The sequence below is a fragment of the Protobothrops mucrosquamatus genome, unplaced genomic scaffold (genome assembly GCF_001527695.2).
Source record: "Protobothrops mucrosquamatus isolate PMUCROS unplaced genomic scaffold, P.Mucros_1.0 scaffold1401, whole genome shotgun sequence".
Classification (NCBI taxonomy): domain Eukaryota; kingdom Metazoa; phylum Chordata; class Lepidosauria; order Squamata; family Viperidae; genus Protobothrops; species Protobothrops mucrosquamatus.
The window spans coordinates 121,660-143,066 of record NW_015387586.1 but is presented as its reverse complement, the minus strand read 5'-3'; the positions used below and the strand labels follow the sequence as shown (position 1 = coordinate 143,066).

The 21,407-nt window shown below is 34.6% G+C and overlaps 1 protein-coding gene across 1 annotated transcript in view; it reads right to left on the bottom strand.

The window, feature by feature from the left end:
- LOC107292677 (lipoxygenase homology domain-containing protein 1) overlaps nucleotides 1–21,407 on the bottom strand; it is a gene marked incomplete in the record, with an annotated part of 170,360 nt that overhangs the window by 71,145 nt on the left and 77,808 nt on the right. The window contains 6 exon segments of the mRNA XM_029285202.1: nucleotides 2,169–2,335; nucleotides 7,103–7,135; nucleotides 7,254–7,309; nucleotides 8,066–8,153; nucleotides 8,979–9,057; nucleotides 10,776–10,930. Coding sequence (XP_029141035.1) covers nucleotides 2,169–2,335; nucleotides 7,103–7,135; nucleotides 7,254–7,309; nucleotides 8,066–8,153; nucleotides 8,979–9,057; nucleotides 10,776–10,930 — 578 coding nt within the window.

The window sequence follows — 21,407 nt, the reverse complement described above, 5'->3', positions numbered from 1 at the left end:
TTTTTACAAACGTTCTGAAAAAACAGAACATCCATTTACTTGTGCACTTCTTTGTATTTATGCAACTTTCCTATTACATTGATTTTTGCAAACATTTTCTCTATTATTATATGCTTTTCTTAACTTTTTTTCTCAGACAATAATTTATCCATTTTTGTGCAGATTCTTACAACAGTGAATTGTCCTATAAAGTGATGGAAAGTCCAGGTTTTATCACTTAAGGTTCAGGCAGTCACTTGTCTGAGATGGTATAGGTCCTCCTGCTTGAGCAGGGGGCCAGACTAGAAGACCTCGAAGGTCCCTTCCAACTCAATTTTATTATATAGTCAATAAATGCAGATTGAGCATGACCATACCAACTGATCAAGATTCCCCATTACCTTTTCTCTTATTCTCGGAAAAGATATACAGAATCATTTAGACATCAACTGTGAAAAGATGTGACGCTATTCCACATATATGCTCAGTTATAACTAAGGGCTAAAATAACTCCAGTTTATGAAAAACTAACTTTTTTAACAGCCTATTGCTCTGTTATTGAAATGAGGCCTTTTCTCCACAGACCTTGCTGTAATAGATTCCACTTTCAGTATGTCATAAAGGTCAGATGGGACTGAATTAAATTGTTTCACTGTTTGAAAATCTAACAGCAAAGGTAATAAGCCAAGCTATCTTTTCTGCTTCAATGCCCTAAATATGATGATTTGCAAGAATGGGCTTTTCTAATACTGTATAGGTAAAGCAGTCAATCAAAAATAACAAGAAAAAAAAGTTGTCAACCTATTGTAGAGTGGAGATGTATCAGCAATTCAATCACAATAAATGGTTTATTGAATAACAAACCTAAGCATGAAGGGGAGAACCCAATGAATGCTAAATGAACACAAGTTTCCTATGAAAAAAAGTTGTGAAATATGCCACCAACACTTGTTGCTTAGGAGTGTAACATTTGAATCAGTAGTAGGCTTGATTAAAACAAAAGGAATCCAGCTGTATTATCTACAAAGGGATGAAAGTTAACCACCATTTTCTTTTGATTACGTCCATGCTCAAGACATTTTAAACATAGTTTCCTGTGTTTAACCCTTTACTGTGTGAGGAATTGTCTTTCATTGCAAGAGAGGGCTTCATAAACTACTTCCAAAAGGCTGTTTTTCAGGCATGAGGAGAAATTTTTCTCCCATATTGTTTCTATGCTATGAAATGCACTCCCTGGACCTGCATTGGGGTCCTTTGTCTCTTTGTGCTCATAAAGAAAAGGATTTAAGACTCATAATCAGACCTATCCAAGCAACAACAAGAATAATTGAATTATGTTCAGAACTCATGTAATATCCTTATGTAATACATCTTCTATATACCTTTACAAAAATGTATACAAAAGATGTATTGCACAAGAGATGGTTAACAAAAAGAGCCCAGTGTACATACAAAGTTATGCATACAAAAAGTTTACCTGTGAATCCAAACTTACAAGGAAATAATCTGCCTAAAAAGCTGATAAAGACATACAGATACAGTGATCTGGTCTGAAAAATGAGCAACTACGCGACAACAAAAAAACAGATTTATAGGTCTGTTGGGAGAGTCCTGACTACTAGCAGCAATGCTCCAGCCAACACTAGGTGGCTGGGAGCCATCAATTTAATTTTCTTTAGTACTTCTGGTATAGTATTACTCTGGAGCATTGTTGGAAATTAAGTTGTGAGACCCAGCCTCGGCTCTCATCATATCCCTATAGTGACTGAAACATTAGAAAATAAAGGACTGGGGAGAGCATCTGCAATGAACTAAGTGGTGCCACTTAATAACACTTAAAACTTGCAAACCACACTTTCTTAATTCAGTGTTTCTTTATTTCTTCCCAAAATGTTATCACTGAGTTATTATTATTATTGGCTATATGATAATTGTATAATCTTGCAAGAAATATCTCCACAGACTTCATTGCCTATGACTTTAGGCATGTACTGTTTTTCATACGCTCAGTATCCTCAAAAGTATTTATACCTTGAAAAAAGAACATGGGGAACATGCAGAGAAACATAAATAATATTTCAGCTCTTCTTAGTAAATAAGGGATGATTTTTTTGGTCCCCTTATAGCAGGATTTCTGTCCTCTGCCTAAAGCAAGCTGTCACTTCAGTCTTTGTATAATAACAACTTACAATGAATTCATCAGTGGCTCCAGGTTGAAAACACATGTATCCCAAACTTTGTGAAGACAGGAGAAGATCATCACTTTTGCCTTTTGAGCCATAAATCACAAGGGTTCTTTTAGATGTCTGTGGCTCTGGAGAATCATGATCTGTTTTCACCACCACTCTCCACTGACCTGTGAAGGAAAGGAAGCAAATAACCTCAACTGCAATGTATCTATCACACTGGGGAGGAAAATGTACAGTTGTTTGTATTGCTATGATTACAAGACATTTCATCAGTGCAACACATACTGGAATCATATCATCTATAGCTTACATGACATAATGCTATGAGAAGATGAGAAGGAATAATCCATACATTTCTATACAGTTTCATGTTAGTAGGGGATTTGATTACTAAACTATAAAGACAATCGTGATGATGATTGCATAATGTGGCCTTGTGATATTTACATGTGATTCTATTTACACACTACCTAGATCATCTCCTTTCTTCGTTTCTATCACTTATTTTTGTATTTTCTACATAAAGCTTTTTCATCCCCCTTCCTTCCCTTTGAAACGAAGGTCTTTTCCTCAGGTGGGTCACTGGACTCAATAACTACAAACCTGCTGGAGAAACAAATCAATACTTGGATATATCTCAAGAAATGTAGATTTGTTACTGTAAATCAGATATGAAACATGTAGTTCTTACAATAACTTAGTTTCATTGGTCCCTATTTATGAAGTCTTTAATCAATCCTGAACCTGGTGCAGATGTTCTTCATGGGACAGGGTGGCTGTGTTCATACAACATAATTAAATTGATTACTGTTTTTTTTTTTGGTCTTGGTTCACATAATACATTATTTCATATAATATGCAAATGAGGCAATTTTGCCTACCATGCTACACCACAAAATTAAACAAGCTAAGGAGCTCACTAGTCCAGTTTATTAGGCTGTATTAGTTCAGCTATTAGGTCTTAACTGATCTGGTTTAGCACACTAAATAAAGTCAGTGCCATCCCAAAGCATATTGCAGAAGAATGTGCTAAGAGGCAATCATTATGAAAAGTTTTGCTGCACCTGTGCTGAAAGTGGGGAGAAAAGCAAATGAAAGGCAGGAAAACTCCATTATTACTTCCACAAAGTGGACAGAGATTTTTCCTAGCTTTTTAAAACATCATTCTTTTAACTGGAGATGCTAGAGACTGAATTTGGGGTCCTTTGATGCAAAATATATAGCTTATTCCTATAGCTTTTTCCATCAGCCAAGGAATCGGTTCTCTAGAAACAGTTCATTAATGACTACTGTTGCTTTTTTTCTTTTCTGTCACTTCATGATCCAGTCCTCATCCCCACATCACATACCAACTTAAATTCCTATCCCTGTGGCTAAAATGATAGCAGAAGAATAATCTTGATATATGCTTCAAAGCAATATCATTGTATGAACAGGTTTTGAATGGTAACAAGAATCTTCCTTAGAGAGCTAACCAGAATTTACTTATTTAAATAATAAAACTATAGACTGGAAATATTAGGGGTTTTTTTGTACAAAGAAAAGCAGTAGACTTAGATGCTCAGATCATTCCATGATATTCGTTAGATATGGAACCGCCATGCCCCACTTGTTGATAAACTCAGCAGATGGCAACTGAAATTTATTGAAATGAATTAGAATCAGGCTGGGATAGTTCTTGCACAGGAGACCTCCAGTGAATAACAGGATGTACTGGGAAATTAAAAAGACATCCTGAAAGAAGACATGGTAAATATGTTTATTTTATTGCCAAAAAGACTGTATGAACATAAAACAAGAACATCGTAATTGAGCTGAAATTTAAGGAGGTGTTGTTGTTTTTTTTGTTCCAGGGAGTGCGATGGTTCAGATGCTAAGCTTGTCAGCTGGAAAGCTGATAGCCTGGGTTCAAGACCCAAGCGCTGTGCAACGGGATTAACTGCAGTTCCTACCCCAGCTCCTGCCCATCTAGCAGTTTGAAAGCATGCAAATGTGAGGAGATTAATAGGTACCACTTCGGTGGGAAGGTAACATTGTTCCATGCATCTTTGGCATGTAGCTAGGCTGGCCACATGACCACAGAAAGCGTCTTTGGACAATGCTGGCTTCCTCAGTCAAGAAATGGAGATAAGCACCGTGCCCTAGAGTGGACACAACTGGACAAGGAAACCTTTACCTTTACTTTTTTTTGTACCAGCATAGAGGTTCAAATGATGGGCTATATCTAACATCACAAATGTAATATTTAATATAAAGATTTATATTTAATGTAGTATAGTGTTGATTCAAAGCCCTATATCAGCTATGTGTTGAGCAAAGTACATAGGATAAAAATGACTTTATTTCAGATCTCTACATTACACACTTTGTTATGATGCCAAAGGTACAGGAAAAAATTCTGTTTAGGCATTTTCTTGGGTATATAAAGGCTTTAAAGTTGAGAATGAACTGCATATGAAGCCATATTGCTGAATCCCTTCAGCCTGTATGTACTTTATACATCAGTGGAATTAAACAATCATGCACAATGAGTACAGTGAGAAAACAGGAGCTGGACTGATATGCATATTCATCCTCTGACTATTTTATTTTATTTTATTTTATTATTCTATTTATTTTTATTTAGATAACGACTACTGGCACCCTAGAGAAAGCCCAAAATGTAACACCTGTTTGAATTTAAGCTACCCAGAGTCATTGACTGAGATGGGTGGCTATAGAAATTAAATGAATGAATGAATGAACAGCTCCAATATGTATCTCTGTGAGCAAGTGACCATAAAGCAAGGCTTCCTCAGAACACTAGCAGAATCACTTGGAAAATAGTATTTGTTCTAAAGAAATGATGCCTTTATTTCTTTTGTCTAATAGTCCTCTAGGTTCTAGAACATCCAGGCTATTTCTACCCAGCTATCGGTTCTATCATCCTAATTGATGCACAGTGATTTGAGAATGTTACCACCAATATTCCTGTTCTAAAGAGATCCATGGTTCAGCCAAAAGGTACTCTCTCCAGCTAACTAATGGAAGAGTATAAAAATCAGCATCTACACAACTACATTATCATCTCATCTTTAGTTGTCAACACATTCATCTGGCCACAAATGGAGATGTATCCTGAAAGCTGACTCTCTTTTCATTTAAAAATAAAAACAGAAATTACAGCCTGCTGGCATCAGAATCTAGCAGGAAGAGGGAAAAGCAAGGATCCAGACAGTAGAATAATATTTCCCAGCAGGACATGAGTAATTCACTCAGTTTTTGCAAGTACAGAACTCTCCACGCAGTGATTTCGTCTACACCTACTGCTGTGAAGTACAGTATACTGACCAGTGTGATTGTGTGGATATAAAGCTGACTAGTTCAATTGCTAATATGGAGGAACTCTCTGTGTTTTCAATAAGCACACTGTCTAGAAATTCTGGCACTATACAGTAGTCCTTAAATTTAAAAGGTGTGACAAATGCTTTAGGGCAAGCTGCCCAATATTTCAAAATAACAAAATTAGTGCAATAACAATATTGCACATGTTATAGCATAGTCTGATGAAACAAGAAAGTCATATAAATTTACATCTAAGAAGAGAATGTAATTGGAGCAATAGCAGAGGTGAAGAGATTTAATTGACTAAAAAGCCTTTTTATCCATGGATTCCCATTGCAAAATCTTTCTGTACAATATTTAGTCTTCACGTTTTTGAATATTCTGAAAAAATCCTGCTCAACTTTAGTCTGAAACTACCTTTGCTGTCATTTCACAATCTGTTCCCATTTGCTTTGCTGGGGGAGCTGTCCCCATTTATGCAGGATGGTGATGTTGGCATAAACAAAACAAGTCTTGCATCTAGTCTCAGAGGAACTTCTGACTCATTTTAAAATAGAATAGTAAAGATCAGAAGGGGGGGGAAAAACTAAGTGAAATACTTCAAGTTCAATCTCTTAACATTCCCCCTTGGTGAATCATAATCTATGAGTCTGCATCTCCAGTATTCAGATAATTTTCCACAAAAATATAATTTGATTTTTTATATGTCTATTTAATGTGGTAATGATATTTTAGTTCAAGCAGCAAAATTAACAGCACAAGAAGAGAGCTACTAATTTCATTGGCACCAGGGCTTTTTTTCTCATAGAACGCCCAGAATGGAGTTCCGGCACCTTTTTTGGATGGAACCTTGTTCGCAAGGCGAGTTGTATGACGTGTGTGAGTTTCAGTAACTTTTTTTTTTTTTTTTTACAAAAAAAGCACTGATTGGCACCATATCTGTATAGAACTTTGCAGTCTTGGCTTCTGTCCTAAATATTTAGGCCAATTAACTCTAGAGAAGGCCAAATCAATATTTAAAGAGAGAATCAGGGACATTGATCATCATCAAAATGATATCGCTACTGCCCCTGAATTCTATTGCCAAATGTTAGGTAACCAAAAGCCCTCTACTTTGCCATAGGACAAAGGGGTTGCCATATAATCTAAATTTAAGAGAATATAGATGGTCCTTTTCCTTGAGGCCTTCCTATCAGCTCTACTGGTGGGACTCCTTATTTGCAGAGACTCCTTATTTGTGGAACCAGAGAAGTAGAAACTGATGCTCATGTCTTCATACAGTGTCTTTTTTATGTGTGCTCTGATCTCCCCAATCATTTCCAACTATGAGGCCATATTAATAAATTTTATGTTTATTACTTTTTTAAAGGATGCTAATCCCAAATTCACATATCAGACCAAATATATTCACTAAGTTATACCACTGTGTGAAACTTTTAGTAGATATGTCATTTTATTGTCCTATTGTTTTTTTCCCCTTTTGCAATAATGAAGTGATGTGTCATACTATTTCTCTTTTTTACTGTAAAGGCTGGTCAAAGACGGTAATAAGGATATCTGATTTGACTTGATTTGTACAGCAGCAGAAGAGAAAATAATGCACAACTTACCTCTAGGATATGCTATAGAAGCATTGTTATTTTCTGAAATAAAAAAAAAGCACTATCATTTACTGGAAGATGATATATCTTTATATTTAATTAGAAATTTGGTACTTTGGATATATTTACTGTACAAGGGATTTTTGTTTTCAGTACTTACTTCTGGCAATTAGCTCTCTTTCAGTCTTCCCATCATCTTGGTACTCATCTAACCATCTTCCATGGGGGAAAAAGAGAGCAATTATAGTAAAACCAGAAAATAAACCTTAGTAAATGTGCTATATAAACAGTATATTTTATCTCTTTTAACAAGCTTTCAAAGTATTAATTGTTAAATCTTATTTCATAAAGTAGGCACAAAAAAGCTTTGTTTTATTTCAAGGGTGAGGCTCCTTTGGGATTGATGGACTCTCTTTTGCTGAAAGTGTTTCAACCTAGGCTGACTGATCATCTGTTGGCGATTCTGTAGTGAGGGATGCCTGCACTGACCTGGAGGTTGGACTTGGTGACCTCTATAGGCTCTTTCTCTAGTACTATGATATGAACTCAGTTTGAATAGACACATATAAGACTGATTATATTGATTGGTCCCATCACATGAACACAAAACATGACTAAAATAAAGATATCTAATGTAGTGTGGTGGTTAAATATTGGACTGGAATTCAGAAAACCCAGGATAAAGTCTACCTTCAGCCTTGGAAGCTTGCTAAAAGCTACTGCAGAAAAAAAGCAGGAGGAAGGAAAGCTAGACCCTGAGTCTAGTAATGAAAGATGGAATACGCATTTAATACATAAATAAAACATAGCAGCACATTGCAGGAAAAGACAAATAATGCCAGATAACAGAGATGCTATTGGTAATTTCTGTGTCAGAACTAAATGTGCATTGAAAAACACCTAAACGACCTCCCCAAAACTCCAGGAGTTTTAAGATCCATTTTGAAATAATGGCATTCATCAGTTACATACCTGTTACAAAGAAATTCAATTTCTTCTTCTTTATTCTCTGTTCCCTCCTGAAATCTGAGAACAATCTTTTGGAGGAACCATCCACTACCTGAGATTCAATGATAACAAGTGTAAAGTGGGATGGATAGAAGAGCCACTTCTGTCTTGATTGTGTGTCATTTAATGTATAAGTGACAACATAGATATTCCATATAATTCTTGAAGTATAAGATGCAATACTCATTTTATGGGATAAATATGTTTGCCTCTTCTTATCCCCTATTGAGCCTTCTACAGTTTTGATATTTTACAGATGTGTTGAATTACATCTCCAGTTAGTTTTAAACGGCAAGGCTGTTATGAGCAATGGTATTTACATTTTGATACCTGTGGGAGGCTCTTGCAATATTTCAAGAGGCAGACTAATGCAGCTTCTCCAATTTCAAGCTGTCCAGATGTTCTGAAATTATAAATCCCAGAACATCTGGAAAGTACTAGGTTTAGTAAGACTGATGTTATTTGTATATGCTAGGAGCAAGTAGCAATAAGGAATTAGTGGATTTCACAAGCTCATTACTAATCAGGGGAGAAGGGAAAGCAGAAATAAAGTCATCACACTGCTTAATGTGAAATATGAAAGAGAAGCAGCATATTTGATTCCACATATTATATGAATGAGAAATTAGGAAAAAAGCAATTAGGAGATAAAATTAGATAAAATGAAAGCTGATGGACAGATTTTCCACTGCTAACATTCTCCCATAAATATAGCATCCTTATAAAATATGTTATTACACAGAACATATAAGCTCAATATTCCTGCAAGAAAAAAAAATATACTTCCTGATCTTCAAAGGTGGGATGAGACATAATAAAATCATCATTCATTTTAAAAGAGACTGAAATGTATCCATCAATGAGAAAAAAGCTATACCTGGACCAATTCCATCATGGCCAATGACAATTTTATGCAGAACTCCAAGTGATACAGCCGTCACAGAGAAGACATCAGTCTGTAACACAACAACAAAAAGAATTTTAAGAAGTGGAGGAAGCTAATACAATCCAAACAATGAATGGCAGACTTTGGAATGATTGATTGGATATAAAGCACACATTATTATTTGTTATATAATATATATTCATTGTACAAATATATTGTTAGAAATTGCTACAATGTAAAATATGTATAAATTACTTAACAAATTACCATCTCAAGGATTTTTAAATAGGTTTTTCATAATAGCTTTTCAATAGTTTAATTTTTTAATATAACATGCCATTTTGTTCTTGAGATTCATATGCAGGTATGTACTGTTTCCCTGTTTTATTACAAATGAAACAAGCACTTTTCCTACCAGAATATTCTATTGCTTCTTCCTTGCTACGTTCTTCATATCAGGCTAGGAGTTAAATACTACCTACTTGCCTTTGAACAAAAGAGGAATTGTAGTATTATGTCAGTGCTACTAGCAACAAAGGTTAAACCAAGAACCTAAAGGAACTTACAGCCTCTTCTACTAGAATATTTAAATCTTCTAGTTGTTCGGCTTGAGGAATAAGTTTTGGAAACTTTTTTTAAAAAGTAAAATATTAAGCCTATCTAACAACTAAGATTAAAAATGAAGAGCAACATGGCACCACTTTGTGATGATCCTGGTAAGAAGGTACTTTGCCTGTGTCACAAAAAGCTTCTCAGTCTGAAAGCTACACAACCTGTTTGCTATAGTAATTGGGAATTTCAGACAAAAATTCCAACAGGCCTCAATCACAGGCTCTTTTTTATTTAGTCACATACATATGCTCTTCTTTCAACAATAGCAATAACAACAAAAATTGTTCAAGGCAGCTGACAATAAGAACACCTACAATATGAAATAACCAAATCATATCACATAATTAAAAGACATGAAATAAAATAAGAACAGATTTATTTTTTAACAAATGGCAGACAATAAAAAGCATAATTAAAATTAGAACACAGCACAACAGAAAGACATCAGTTATTTGTCAGGTCAAACATTGCTTAAATAAAAGATGAGCCTCCCTCAACTGGGAGTACCCTGAGAAGCCTCTTTCTAAAGTTTCTGATAAATAGAAATTGGTGGGACATATTTCTTTTCTGAAATCTGATATCAGACATCGATGGAAGAAGAAATAGGAAGTACATTCTGTCCCTTCATTTCTGACCTCCCTGCCCTGCTTGAATTCAGGGCACAAATTTACAGCCCCCACCTCCATCTCAAACTCTTACGAAAAAGCCTTGCTTTCCTTTGCAGGCATACTGTACTCATCATTGACATTCTTTCCATGCACAGAGTTCTCAGTTTGCTGACCAGCATTTCCTCTAGCTAGGCAGTGTTTTGCCCTCTGCCCTCATTCTTACATCATTGTGTCTGTGTCCATAAACAAGGAAAAAAGGGGAAAAATGCAAACTGTTCTAGGAAGGAGAATAATCAAGCAACTTCTCTATTTAACAAAATCACAAATTCTCCTTGGTTTTTTTGTATATATACAGTATATGCATATATGCAAATACATACACTTAAAAGGATGGAGTCCATGTATATAGATACATGCTCCTACACAATTCAGAACATCTGTCTTGAGTGTGTTTTTTGCCAACATAATTCGAGCTTTATAACTCAAATTAAGATTACCTGAATCATTAATGCAATTATGTTATCAATTACTTATTGATTCCAATCAGATGTTGTACATTTTTCTTTACCTGACCACATTGAAATGTGACTTTATTAGTGCTTGACTTCTGAAGTTTCCGTTTTCCAGAATCTCCTTGATTTCCAAAGATAGTGATGTACACATTTGAATTAGTTTCTGCACCTGGCTGTGTCCCAGTGAATACATTGATCTTGTAGACTACCACTGAAATGGAGACAAAATGTAATGTTTGTGTGAATTTTTACGTTGTTCATTGCTCAGCAGGTTGTTCCAAAGGTGCTTTTTCAGGAGGCAACTGGACTTTCTTGTTTTTCTTTGAAGACGTTTCGCTTCTCATCCAAGAAGCTTCTTCAGCTCTGACTGGATGGTGGGAATGGAAGGATTTATATTATATTTATGTAATCAGAGGTGAAAAAGCTTCTTGGATGAGAAGCAAAACATCTTAAAAAAAAACAAAAAACAAGGAACAGTTGCCTCCTGAAAAAGCACCTTTAGGACAGCCATGACCTGGATGACTGAGAATCTCCATAGACATTTGCTCAGCAGGTATTCATACCAACTTGAGTATTATGATTAGAGAAACTTATTGAACATTGAATATATAATTGCTTTTAAAGGAATCCTGCCTTGTTCTAAAGATAACCAATTAATTGGTAGTTTACAATGCTAACTTCACAATAAAAAACTAAGCATCAGGTGATCACGTGATTTGAGCAGGCAAAAACATGTATTTGTATCTATTGAGGAAAAAAGGGAAAAATCAACAGACTAAACTGGAACCTATTGATCACAAAACAAAAAATTCAGTGAGGCAGAGAGAAAAACAAGCAGTAATGAATCGGCTCGAACTACAAGCACATTAGTGTCCATGGGTTTCATGCTGGAGACCTACTTTCACAAATGCTGCTGCTGCTGCTTATAATGATTCAGAGTTAGTTCAGAAATATATATATATGAGTGTGAATGGAAGCTTAATATCACACATTGAATAGGATGTTGGTTGTATTGGGGAATTTTAACAAATATATTTTGTTGCTGTAAAGGATTCATAATTCAGATGATAGATAGATAGATAGATAGATAGATAGATAGATAGATAGATAGATAGATAGACAGACAGACAGACAGACAGACAGATAGAGAGAGAATTGTGAGTCTTTTAAAACATCAAAATATATTTGTTAATGTTCCCAAGTACTACAACATCCTAATGTGTAATTTTAAGCATCATTTTTTAGAAGGAAGTAATTTTGAAGGCAGCCGGCTACTAACCAGTAAAGCTTATTTCACAGAAGCCCAGCACTAAGGTGAAGACAAGCATTTAAAAACTAATTTTTGGGAAACATGCAAAATTTTAAATCTTTTACTGTCTGTTCTGTACATGCTGACAGGATTCAGTAAACAACAGCTGTCAGAGTGAAGTTGATAATAAAATACATGATTCATTAACAAACAAATACTGGGTAACAGACATTGCCTTTGAAAGGTTAGACAAAACCAGAAAAAAGAAAGCACTCACTCTCTCCCCAGTCGATAAGCACATATATTGAGGAATGATTGTGAGAAAATCTTGATCGCTGGGTTTATTGGTCTGAACACTGTAAGTATTTTGAGTGTAGTGACAGATTTATCCTGAGGTCAGCTTCTGATTATATTACATTGAGTATCTATTCAACATTAAGACTACAGGATCTCTGACTGTATGTGTGAACAAAACACAATTCTTAACATAAAGACTAGCTACTCTGAGCTGAGATTTCTATAACTGAGATTGCGTGCTTGATCATTCATTGTGATGGATTCTCCATTTCCTTCTTGAATAAGAAAAATTTAGATGCAAGTCCTAGAAAACATATTCGTGCAGGCCTGTTGTGAGATTTCCTGAAGATAGGAAACAGCATAAAAATATGACAAATAATAATCTGTTGAGATTACTCATGCATGAGCCCATATCAATGGAAATAGATGACCATGTAAGTCCTTTCAACCTAAGCCCATATTAACAACATACCAACAAATTGTCAGATATATTCCATAGCCTGGGTTGATAACACAGATCTTAACTTTCTCCCATTTTGAAAACTTCAAGAATGGAATAGCTAAGTTTTCACATGACCATTTTTAAGCATAATCACACTTTTATTGCATAACACATTTTAAAACAAGTGAAATAATGGTTTGTTCTATTACTTCATACCTGTGAAATTGCTAAACTGCAGCACCACAAATAACAAAAAAATATGATTCTCACCAGGGAAGCAGATAACAGGGAAGTAGTAGTTCACAAAATATTAGTCAAATCTTCAAAAGTCAGGATTTCAGGCCAAAATTAAAATTATCTTCTTAGTCATTTATAGGATAAGCAAAAATAAACAATCTGTCACATACATATAGGCCTGTTTCTGTCTATAAAAACTAATTTAAAACAATGGCACTCTCCATTCTGCATAATTTTATCATTGTTTGAAAGGTTATGCTTTGTTTTATTTTTTCCCTTTCTGTAAAATATGCTTTGTCTTAAACTCAGGAATAATTTAACATTAGATCCCTAAATAATATTTCAGCTTTAGGCAAAGCACTCTATGAACACCAATTAGCAGTCAGAAAAAATAATGAAAATTCTTTAATTTCACAACATATAGACAGATTTAACCATAGTTTCAATTGGGAAAATGTGACAATCCTAGATCAGGCCAAGTCCAAAAATGCCAGGGAATGTATAGAAGCCTGGCACTTTGACAAATTAGCCATCAATAGACACATAGACATTAACAACATCTATAGATTATGCAAAAGAGATCATCTACCAGCCCAGAAGGGAACAAAAAGACCAAGCACCTCTCCACCAGCAATCAGCACCAGATCTGCATAGATTAACTCCAACTTTAACATCAGATCAACAATCAATCAATACCCCGATCAAGAAACTGCCAAAGAGACAACAGCAGGCAGCCCAGTCAAATAATCTCTAAGACCATCCCTACCAACATTGACAGAACAAGCCATTAAAATATAAACTGACAGCAAACCATGCTCCTTACTAGCACTAGTTTGGGTAATGAAACATCTGCAAGAAAGCAAGAAAGCTCAGAGAGCATCAAGGACCCCTCATTTCAACCCTAATCCACAAATATTCTCCTTTATTGGAAAGTACTCTATCTCAAGTTAAGGCCATGCTAGCTGTGGAAATAGAATTTACAAAATAAAGGCTGTGCTTGCGTGATTCAAACCAGATGACTACTGCATAAAATGTGGCTTTGTTTATTGCAGCTGTATCATACTGCAAACTTGAAGTGACTCTACTGCTTATCAAACCTTGCTTTTATGTATGTGTGTGTGTGTGCATGTGTGTGAGTGTGTACATATGTGTTTATATGACTTTTTGGCAACTTTATTTATGAATTTGATAAATCACTATCACTACTTATAAAAATTAGATTTTCATATTGGATTAAAAATAATGTAGAATAATTTTCATTACACATGCATGGAACCCAGTTCATATTTTCTGTTTAACATGTAGAAGTCAAAGGCAGGACACAAATTCTAAGGGTTTAAATAAAGCATAAATATTCTAAGAAAGTGACATTTATTTATTTATTGCTTATTTATTTATTTATTTAGTTAGTTAGTTAGTTATATTTCCTATTTCTTTACTACCCATCTTTCTCAGAGAGGGGCTCTTAATGGTGTACAATTTAATTAATATAACATATAAAATTAACATTAAAATATTAAAAGTAATTTAAGACTAAAATTTTAAAAATTATAAACTATAGCATTATAAAATGTCAAGGAGGTAAAAAAAAATCCAAGATGGGCATTTAGCAATAGTTAATACAGATTCTCATGGCATCAGCCAACCCCATGGTTGCGTGGTTCTGTGTCCCCCATGCAAGGCTGCACAGCCAGGTTTTGACTCTTTTGAGGAAAGCCAGGAGAGTGGGGGTGAGGTGGGGTGTCAAGATGTTCCATAATGCAGGGGCAATGACAGAGAAGATTCTATTCCTAGATTGCGCCAGTTGAATTTCTTTGATTGGCAGGGTCTTTATCATACCTTTCCTGCCTGATTAAGTGAGACAAGCTGGTGTAATGGGGCAAAGCCAGTTCTTTAGGCAGCCTGGCCTTATACCATGTAGGAATTTATAGGTGACAACCAACACCTTGAATTGGACCAGAAACCAAACTGGCATCCAGTGTTGTTCACTGAACAAAGGTGTTATATGTGAATCTTTTGAGCACCCAATATGACTCACATGGCCACATTCTGACCAGTTGAAGCTTCCAGATACTTTTCAAAGATAGCTCCATATAGAGTACATTGGAATAGTCCAATCTGGAGATGGACAGGGTATGAATGACCAAATGGAAAATTTTGCTTTGCTGATGGGAGCAACTTTATTATGTCAGAATGTAATGTCCTCCAAACTAGCTGATTATAGAATTGGCCATAGATCCTCTGGGTCTCTAGATATTTTTCCCATGGCTTTCACTGTGCTAGTCATAAAATTCAAAATCATTTCCAAACTTTTATGTACCAGCAAGGGAAAACAAAGTACTATAATTTCTATAGCAATAAAGCATGGCAATATGTAAGGTATTACAACCATCCTTCAGTGCCAGATTTTCTGCTTTTCTGCAACAGTTTGAAGCCATTGAACCTTGAATTTGGTGGCATTAAATTAGAATCAAACTGCAGTATACAGGGAATTGTCATAGCTTCCTTCAAATGTGAAACACTGTAGGAAAATACAATTTACTAACTCAAACAAAAGTCTAAAGATATTTCTTCTGGCATGTGGAAATTAGTTTGAATTCACTCACTCTCTGGAAATACCCAGGATCAAGCAATATAAATAAGAACAGAAATTAAACAAGTTTAATTAATGCAATCAAGACTGTACTTCCTGAGGAGAATGCTTTTTCATTTGAATATTTGTGGTGCTAAGAGATGGGCTTTAATTAAGCTGTTATGTCACACAGGCACAGCACTGTTGTATTCCTGAGTCAAAACAGTCAAGGAAGAACAGATAGTATCTATAGCTGGAGAAAGGCAAACTCAAAGCATGAAAGAAGTACTGATGGAGGTAAAGAATTTATTCTCAAACTCTGCTTTGCTGTCTGATGTGCTTGCTCTCAGCAGTTCCAGGGTTGAGAAGAACTTTCACATAGGTCCATTTTATTGTACAAGTGTCTAATTTCTTTTGCACTACCTGTGTTCCTACATGGTAATTTTTTAGACTTTTTATAACTTGTTCCTTGTTCAACTTGCCTTCCATTCTGAAGGATATTAGAAATATCCTGCCTGCAACACTAACCTTTCTGTTCAATTTTACTCAGCCTGGAAAGATTTCTATATAGGTTTTTTTCCACTTAAGTGGTTGTATTTTGACATTGATTGTGCCCAATAATATTGGATTTGGGGGCAAATGGACATGGAAAAAAAAGAAAAGAAATGAAAGAAACAAAAGTGAAAGCAGTATGATCACTAGAAAAAATAGTATGAAAAAGTATTAGAAAATTTATTGAATCTTCCAATAAAATAAATGGAAAATAGGCGTAAAGAAAGTGTAAGGATATAGGAGCTGCTTGAAACAGAACACTGCAGAAATGTGTGTAGTTATCCTAATGGAAAATATGAAAATGGATGCATGCTGTTATGATGAAGTGAAAGATGCTGTGGATGAGGAAAACAACAGAAAAAAATGACTGATAAATCAAAATGATAAAAAGAAAAAGGCATGTATAATGACAAGAAATGATTACTGTAAACAATATAGCCACATGGAGAAAGGAACACTTGAAGAGAAACTGACATGAATGTTGATAGGAAAAAATGTTTTAAAATTTGATAAAGCAGTCTAAATCAGGAGCCTTCAACAGACTGAATTGAATTAAATATTAAAGTAATAGATTTATCAACTTTATTTGGGATGAAACTAAAATAAAGAAATGCTGGAAAGAGGTCTTTGGAGATATACAGTATATAAGAACTTTTGAAGAGTATAACTGAAACAAATGCACTAAGTAAAGCAGAGTATACACAGTATCTGTTAAATATTCCCTTCATCAATCCAGAAATATGCATTTTCAATAGAAATTGTTTTTTTCCAGAGGTGTCTGCAGAGAATATAAAAAAAGTAACCTGTGACTGCATGATCAAAGCCCCAACCCCCTTTTTTTACATATATTAAAATTTCAAGTTAAAAGGGGGGGGGTGAGGTTTGATTATGTTCTTGCAGCCTCTGTGTTGACCTTATATTTCTTCTAAAGACATCCCTACTTTCTTTGGAACAGCTTTTGCTTAAAAATAATAATGACCCTGTCTTTCACCATTTCCCAAAATATTAATAAGTACTGGTTATTCTAGAAGACATTGGGGTGTAGAGTAACAATGTATTCTATTTTATAGCAACAAAATATTATTATTGTTTACTGTAGCACTGTATCTTCATTCATTTGTTCACTGCCTGGGGAAAAAGGGAGGGAGGGAGGGTCCAAGAAAATTAACAAAAAGAAAGATATAGTAAATCTTGTGAGATAGTGTAAGTGGGGAAATGGTAAAATATATACATTTTGCTTATGAAGTTGTACCTAATTTTGTGTTTGGCAGAATCCTGATTAAAAGGAATGAAATATGAAACTGAGCAAAATTTTAAAAATGCAATATGGCTTGATGCTGAACAGGACAAACAAACCAAATATTTATTCTTCAATAAATATATTGAGAAATATATGAATGTGTGATTGAAAGTTTTTTTTTTAACATATGTTGATTTAGAGAACACATATGATAAAATTAATAAGCATGAATTATAAAATGTTTTGCCTTAGTATTAAGGTGAAGGTCAATTGCTGAATGCAATAATAGTGGTAACAAAGTGGAAGTAAACCATGTGTGATAGAATCAATGCAATCCTCACCCCATGGTTGAGCACCCCATGGTTGAGCAGGAAAAGGAATGTATAAATAAATGTCTAAAGAATGCTTTTGATGTTAGAGAAGTTTGTTTGGGATGCTTATGTATTTGTACACAGATGATGCAATATTATTGAATGAAAAACCAAGTGATTAGCAGTGAAGGTTACATAGATTGTGTTATGTAACAAAGATTATAGAACTGAAAATTGAAACATCAAAAATAAAATTAACATATTTAGACAGGGAAAATAATACAAACTAATTGCAGATTATACATAAATGAAATATTGATAGAACAAATAGATGATTTATATATCTTTTTAGAGGGTTTACTAAAGATAGATATATTTTTAGATGTGAGGATGCTTGAAGAAAGGCAAGTTAGCATGTGCTCTATTATGAGGAATGAATGTCAAAAGAAGCAAAAACTGCAAATACACTTCTACCTACTTTCTTATATGAAAATCAGATCTGAAAAAATTAGAAGATAGAAATTGAATGCAATGGGAATAGATTACTTATTAGTACAGTATGTGTGATAAAATTACTAGAGGATCATGAATTAATAGATGCTGAAAAATATAGAATGAACACAAACATGATCAACCTGTATTTGGGAGGATTATTTTTATTGGGGTGGAGCTTTATTACCTGGTGTTATTGTTATTGTGAACTATCTAGAGTCTATAGACAATATAGAAATTCTGTATAAATAAATGTATTAATGAAGGCTTGATGAAAGAGTGAAAATCCCATAGTACAGGTGGAATTGTAAACATTAATTGGACAATCAATAAACCAATTTTTATATAGTCACAGACCAGCATTAATTGGATAGATTTGGGGAAAAGTAGACTGGGGAAGTGGCAAGGAATCTGGAGAAAATATAGTTCAAAGATATTTGTATAAACTACTAATATTATAAAGACAACAAAGAAAGAGTAAAACATAGAGAAGTATGAAGGAACTTAAATATTAGTTTAAAAGGAACTGCTACCGTATGGAGACAGGTTGAATGATTCATATAGCAAATGGAGAAAAATCAAATGTAGTCTTATGGTTCTCTTCTGAGAGAATATAAGGTAACAATCTCTAACAAAGTGAGGTAATAAAGTTCAAATGCAAAGTAAATCTTTAATTAACTTATCTTAATTGCTAATTCCTGAACTGAAGGTAAACATAAAACATACTTCTAGTCCATATTTCTGACAAAACACATTTAATGGCAAAAGAGTTATACTGGATCATACTAGGATATGGAATCCTTGGTGCTCTCTGAGCAACCCAGAATACCAAAGAAAGAAAATGACTAGCTATACAATCACTTCCAACAAAATGAGATGCACACACAGTTTTATTAAAAGTGTCTGACCACTCAATTCACTACAGCACAACCACACTATGAAACAGATAACATTCAAAGCATCTTAGAAATAACCAATAGACAACCAAATGGACTCACTGTAGCATGCAAATCAATTAAAGTCCTCCACAACATCTTAAGTATACTAAAAGACCTTGTAGCCAAATCGAAAAACAGAATTTATCTATAACCTATAGTGCAGACATGTCAAACTTGCGACGTCACGTGACATCACACAACATATTGGAGCTTTTTCCCCAATGCTGGCAATAGTGTGGGCACGGTTTCTTTGTGACGCATCTAGCCCGCGGGCTGGCAGTTTGACACCCCTGCTATAGTGTAAGAACTGTAAAAGCCACTATGTAGAACAGATGGGCAGAAGATTAGCAGAACATATCCATAACACCAAGACATGATGAAAATTTCACAACACACCATAACACATGGACAGACTCAACGATAGTTTCAAATGGGAAACTGAGCAACTTCAACCAAGCTAAATCCAAAAATGCTAGAGAATTCCTGGAAACTCAAAATTTGTTCAGAGAAATCGGCCATCAATAGACACAGAGATAAACTAACTTTATGTACCATTCAAAAGAGACAATAAAAAGCTAAGAAGGAAACAAAAGGACTAGACCACATCCTCTTCAGCAGCTTACACCAGATAAGCAGACAAAATCAAACAGAAAATAATACCCTAATCAAAGAACTATTAAGGAACTATTAAAGACAAAACTACCAACCACTAACACTGGCAGGGCAAGCTAATGTATATAAACAGGGAACAAACTCCACACTCATTTGCACTGATGGCATTTAGCAGTGTAATGAAATGTCTGCAAGCAAACAACCAAGCTCAGAGAACACCAGGGATTCACAATTCAACCTGAAGCTACATATATTACCTTCTATCGTAATAGGGTATCTTGTATCATTTGTCTCCTTTGATATAACACCTATATATAATGGCTGTTTCCAAGCTTCTATAAATTACCCTTTTACAACTAAAAATGCAGATGGCCCAAAACTCTACTCTCTGTGATAGTAAAAGATAGTAGCAAAAATCCATAGTTGGGTTGAGTGTCTATTGATATTCAACTTAAATGAGCCAGAAAATCAATAAGTAATTTGAAATCATAAATGTACAAATTTAGGATGTATCTAACAGCTACAAAATGTTTCCATTTACTTTTATTGTCAAATACATTTTAATAACCATAATGTACTAGATAAATATGTCATTAGAGCACCAATATTAATAAAGTTGAACAAATATTCTACTTGGAAAAATAATATATCCAACACGAAGAGTAGTCCATTCAAAAACTGTGAAGATTTTTTACTTGGCTGCAGCCAAAAGGCATCTGTTGACATGTAAGAAATTCTGTTTCCATACAGGTAGTATTTTCATGTCCAAACATTGTCCAAGGAAAACAAAACTAAATTTGATTGAATGCCTTCCAATATGTTGGCCATAGCTCCCATAATCTCCAATTAGGTTCTACTTCCACTTATACCCCTTTTGGATCAGAATATAATTTACAAATAAAATGGAATTAATTATCAAAATAATAAATGTCCAAATTGTAAACCATTAAAAAAGGAAATGAAACATAAGTCAAGTAATCAAAAAAGAAAAGACAAAGTATAGCAAAATCCAAAATGAAACACTACTGACTAAATCCAGTCTGACCATCAATAATTGTATTTTAAATTTCTGAGTAATGCCACTCTAAGGCTTTAAAAGGTTTCAATGGGTATATCCTGTTCTGGATGCAAAGTGTGTATTACCGTCTCTTACAGGAGATAGACATACAATCCTGGATCTTAGGGCTCTGCATGCTCTGAAAATTATTTGTAAGAGATGCTCTGGAACATGTGGGAGATCAAACTCAGCAATTTAAAACAACTGTCTCTTTATTAGGACTCGGCATGAACTAGAAAAATATACAGTTAACGCATCACATAAAATATGCAGCTACTTGAATGAGTCGACTTATGTTTCAGAATGCATTCTTGGGCTCAGATTTGGAATCAGAGGAGGAGACCACTGACCACCGATAAGCAGCCAGGGCCAGAGCCAGTTTTAGAAATTCTGACAATGAACTGTAAGCTCCAGTGCTGCCATACTGACTGTCATCTGAGCAGGCAAAGGAGATAGGGCAAACAGCAACAGTAGTCTACTGGATTCAGTAATAGCTTTGTTCCCTATGCCATCCATCTGGTAAACTCGCAAGATTCATTTTTCTTGCCGTGCAGATATATACATAACCCAGACTAGACTGTTGTTTCTCTGTGTCATATAATACAAGTGGGGATATGCATAATTCTGTATTTATTTATTTATTTATTTATTTATTTATTTATTTTTGTCATATTTATGTAGTGTATATC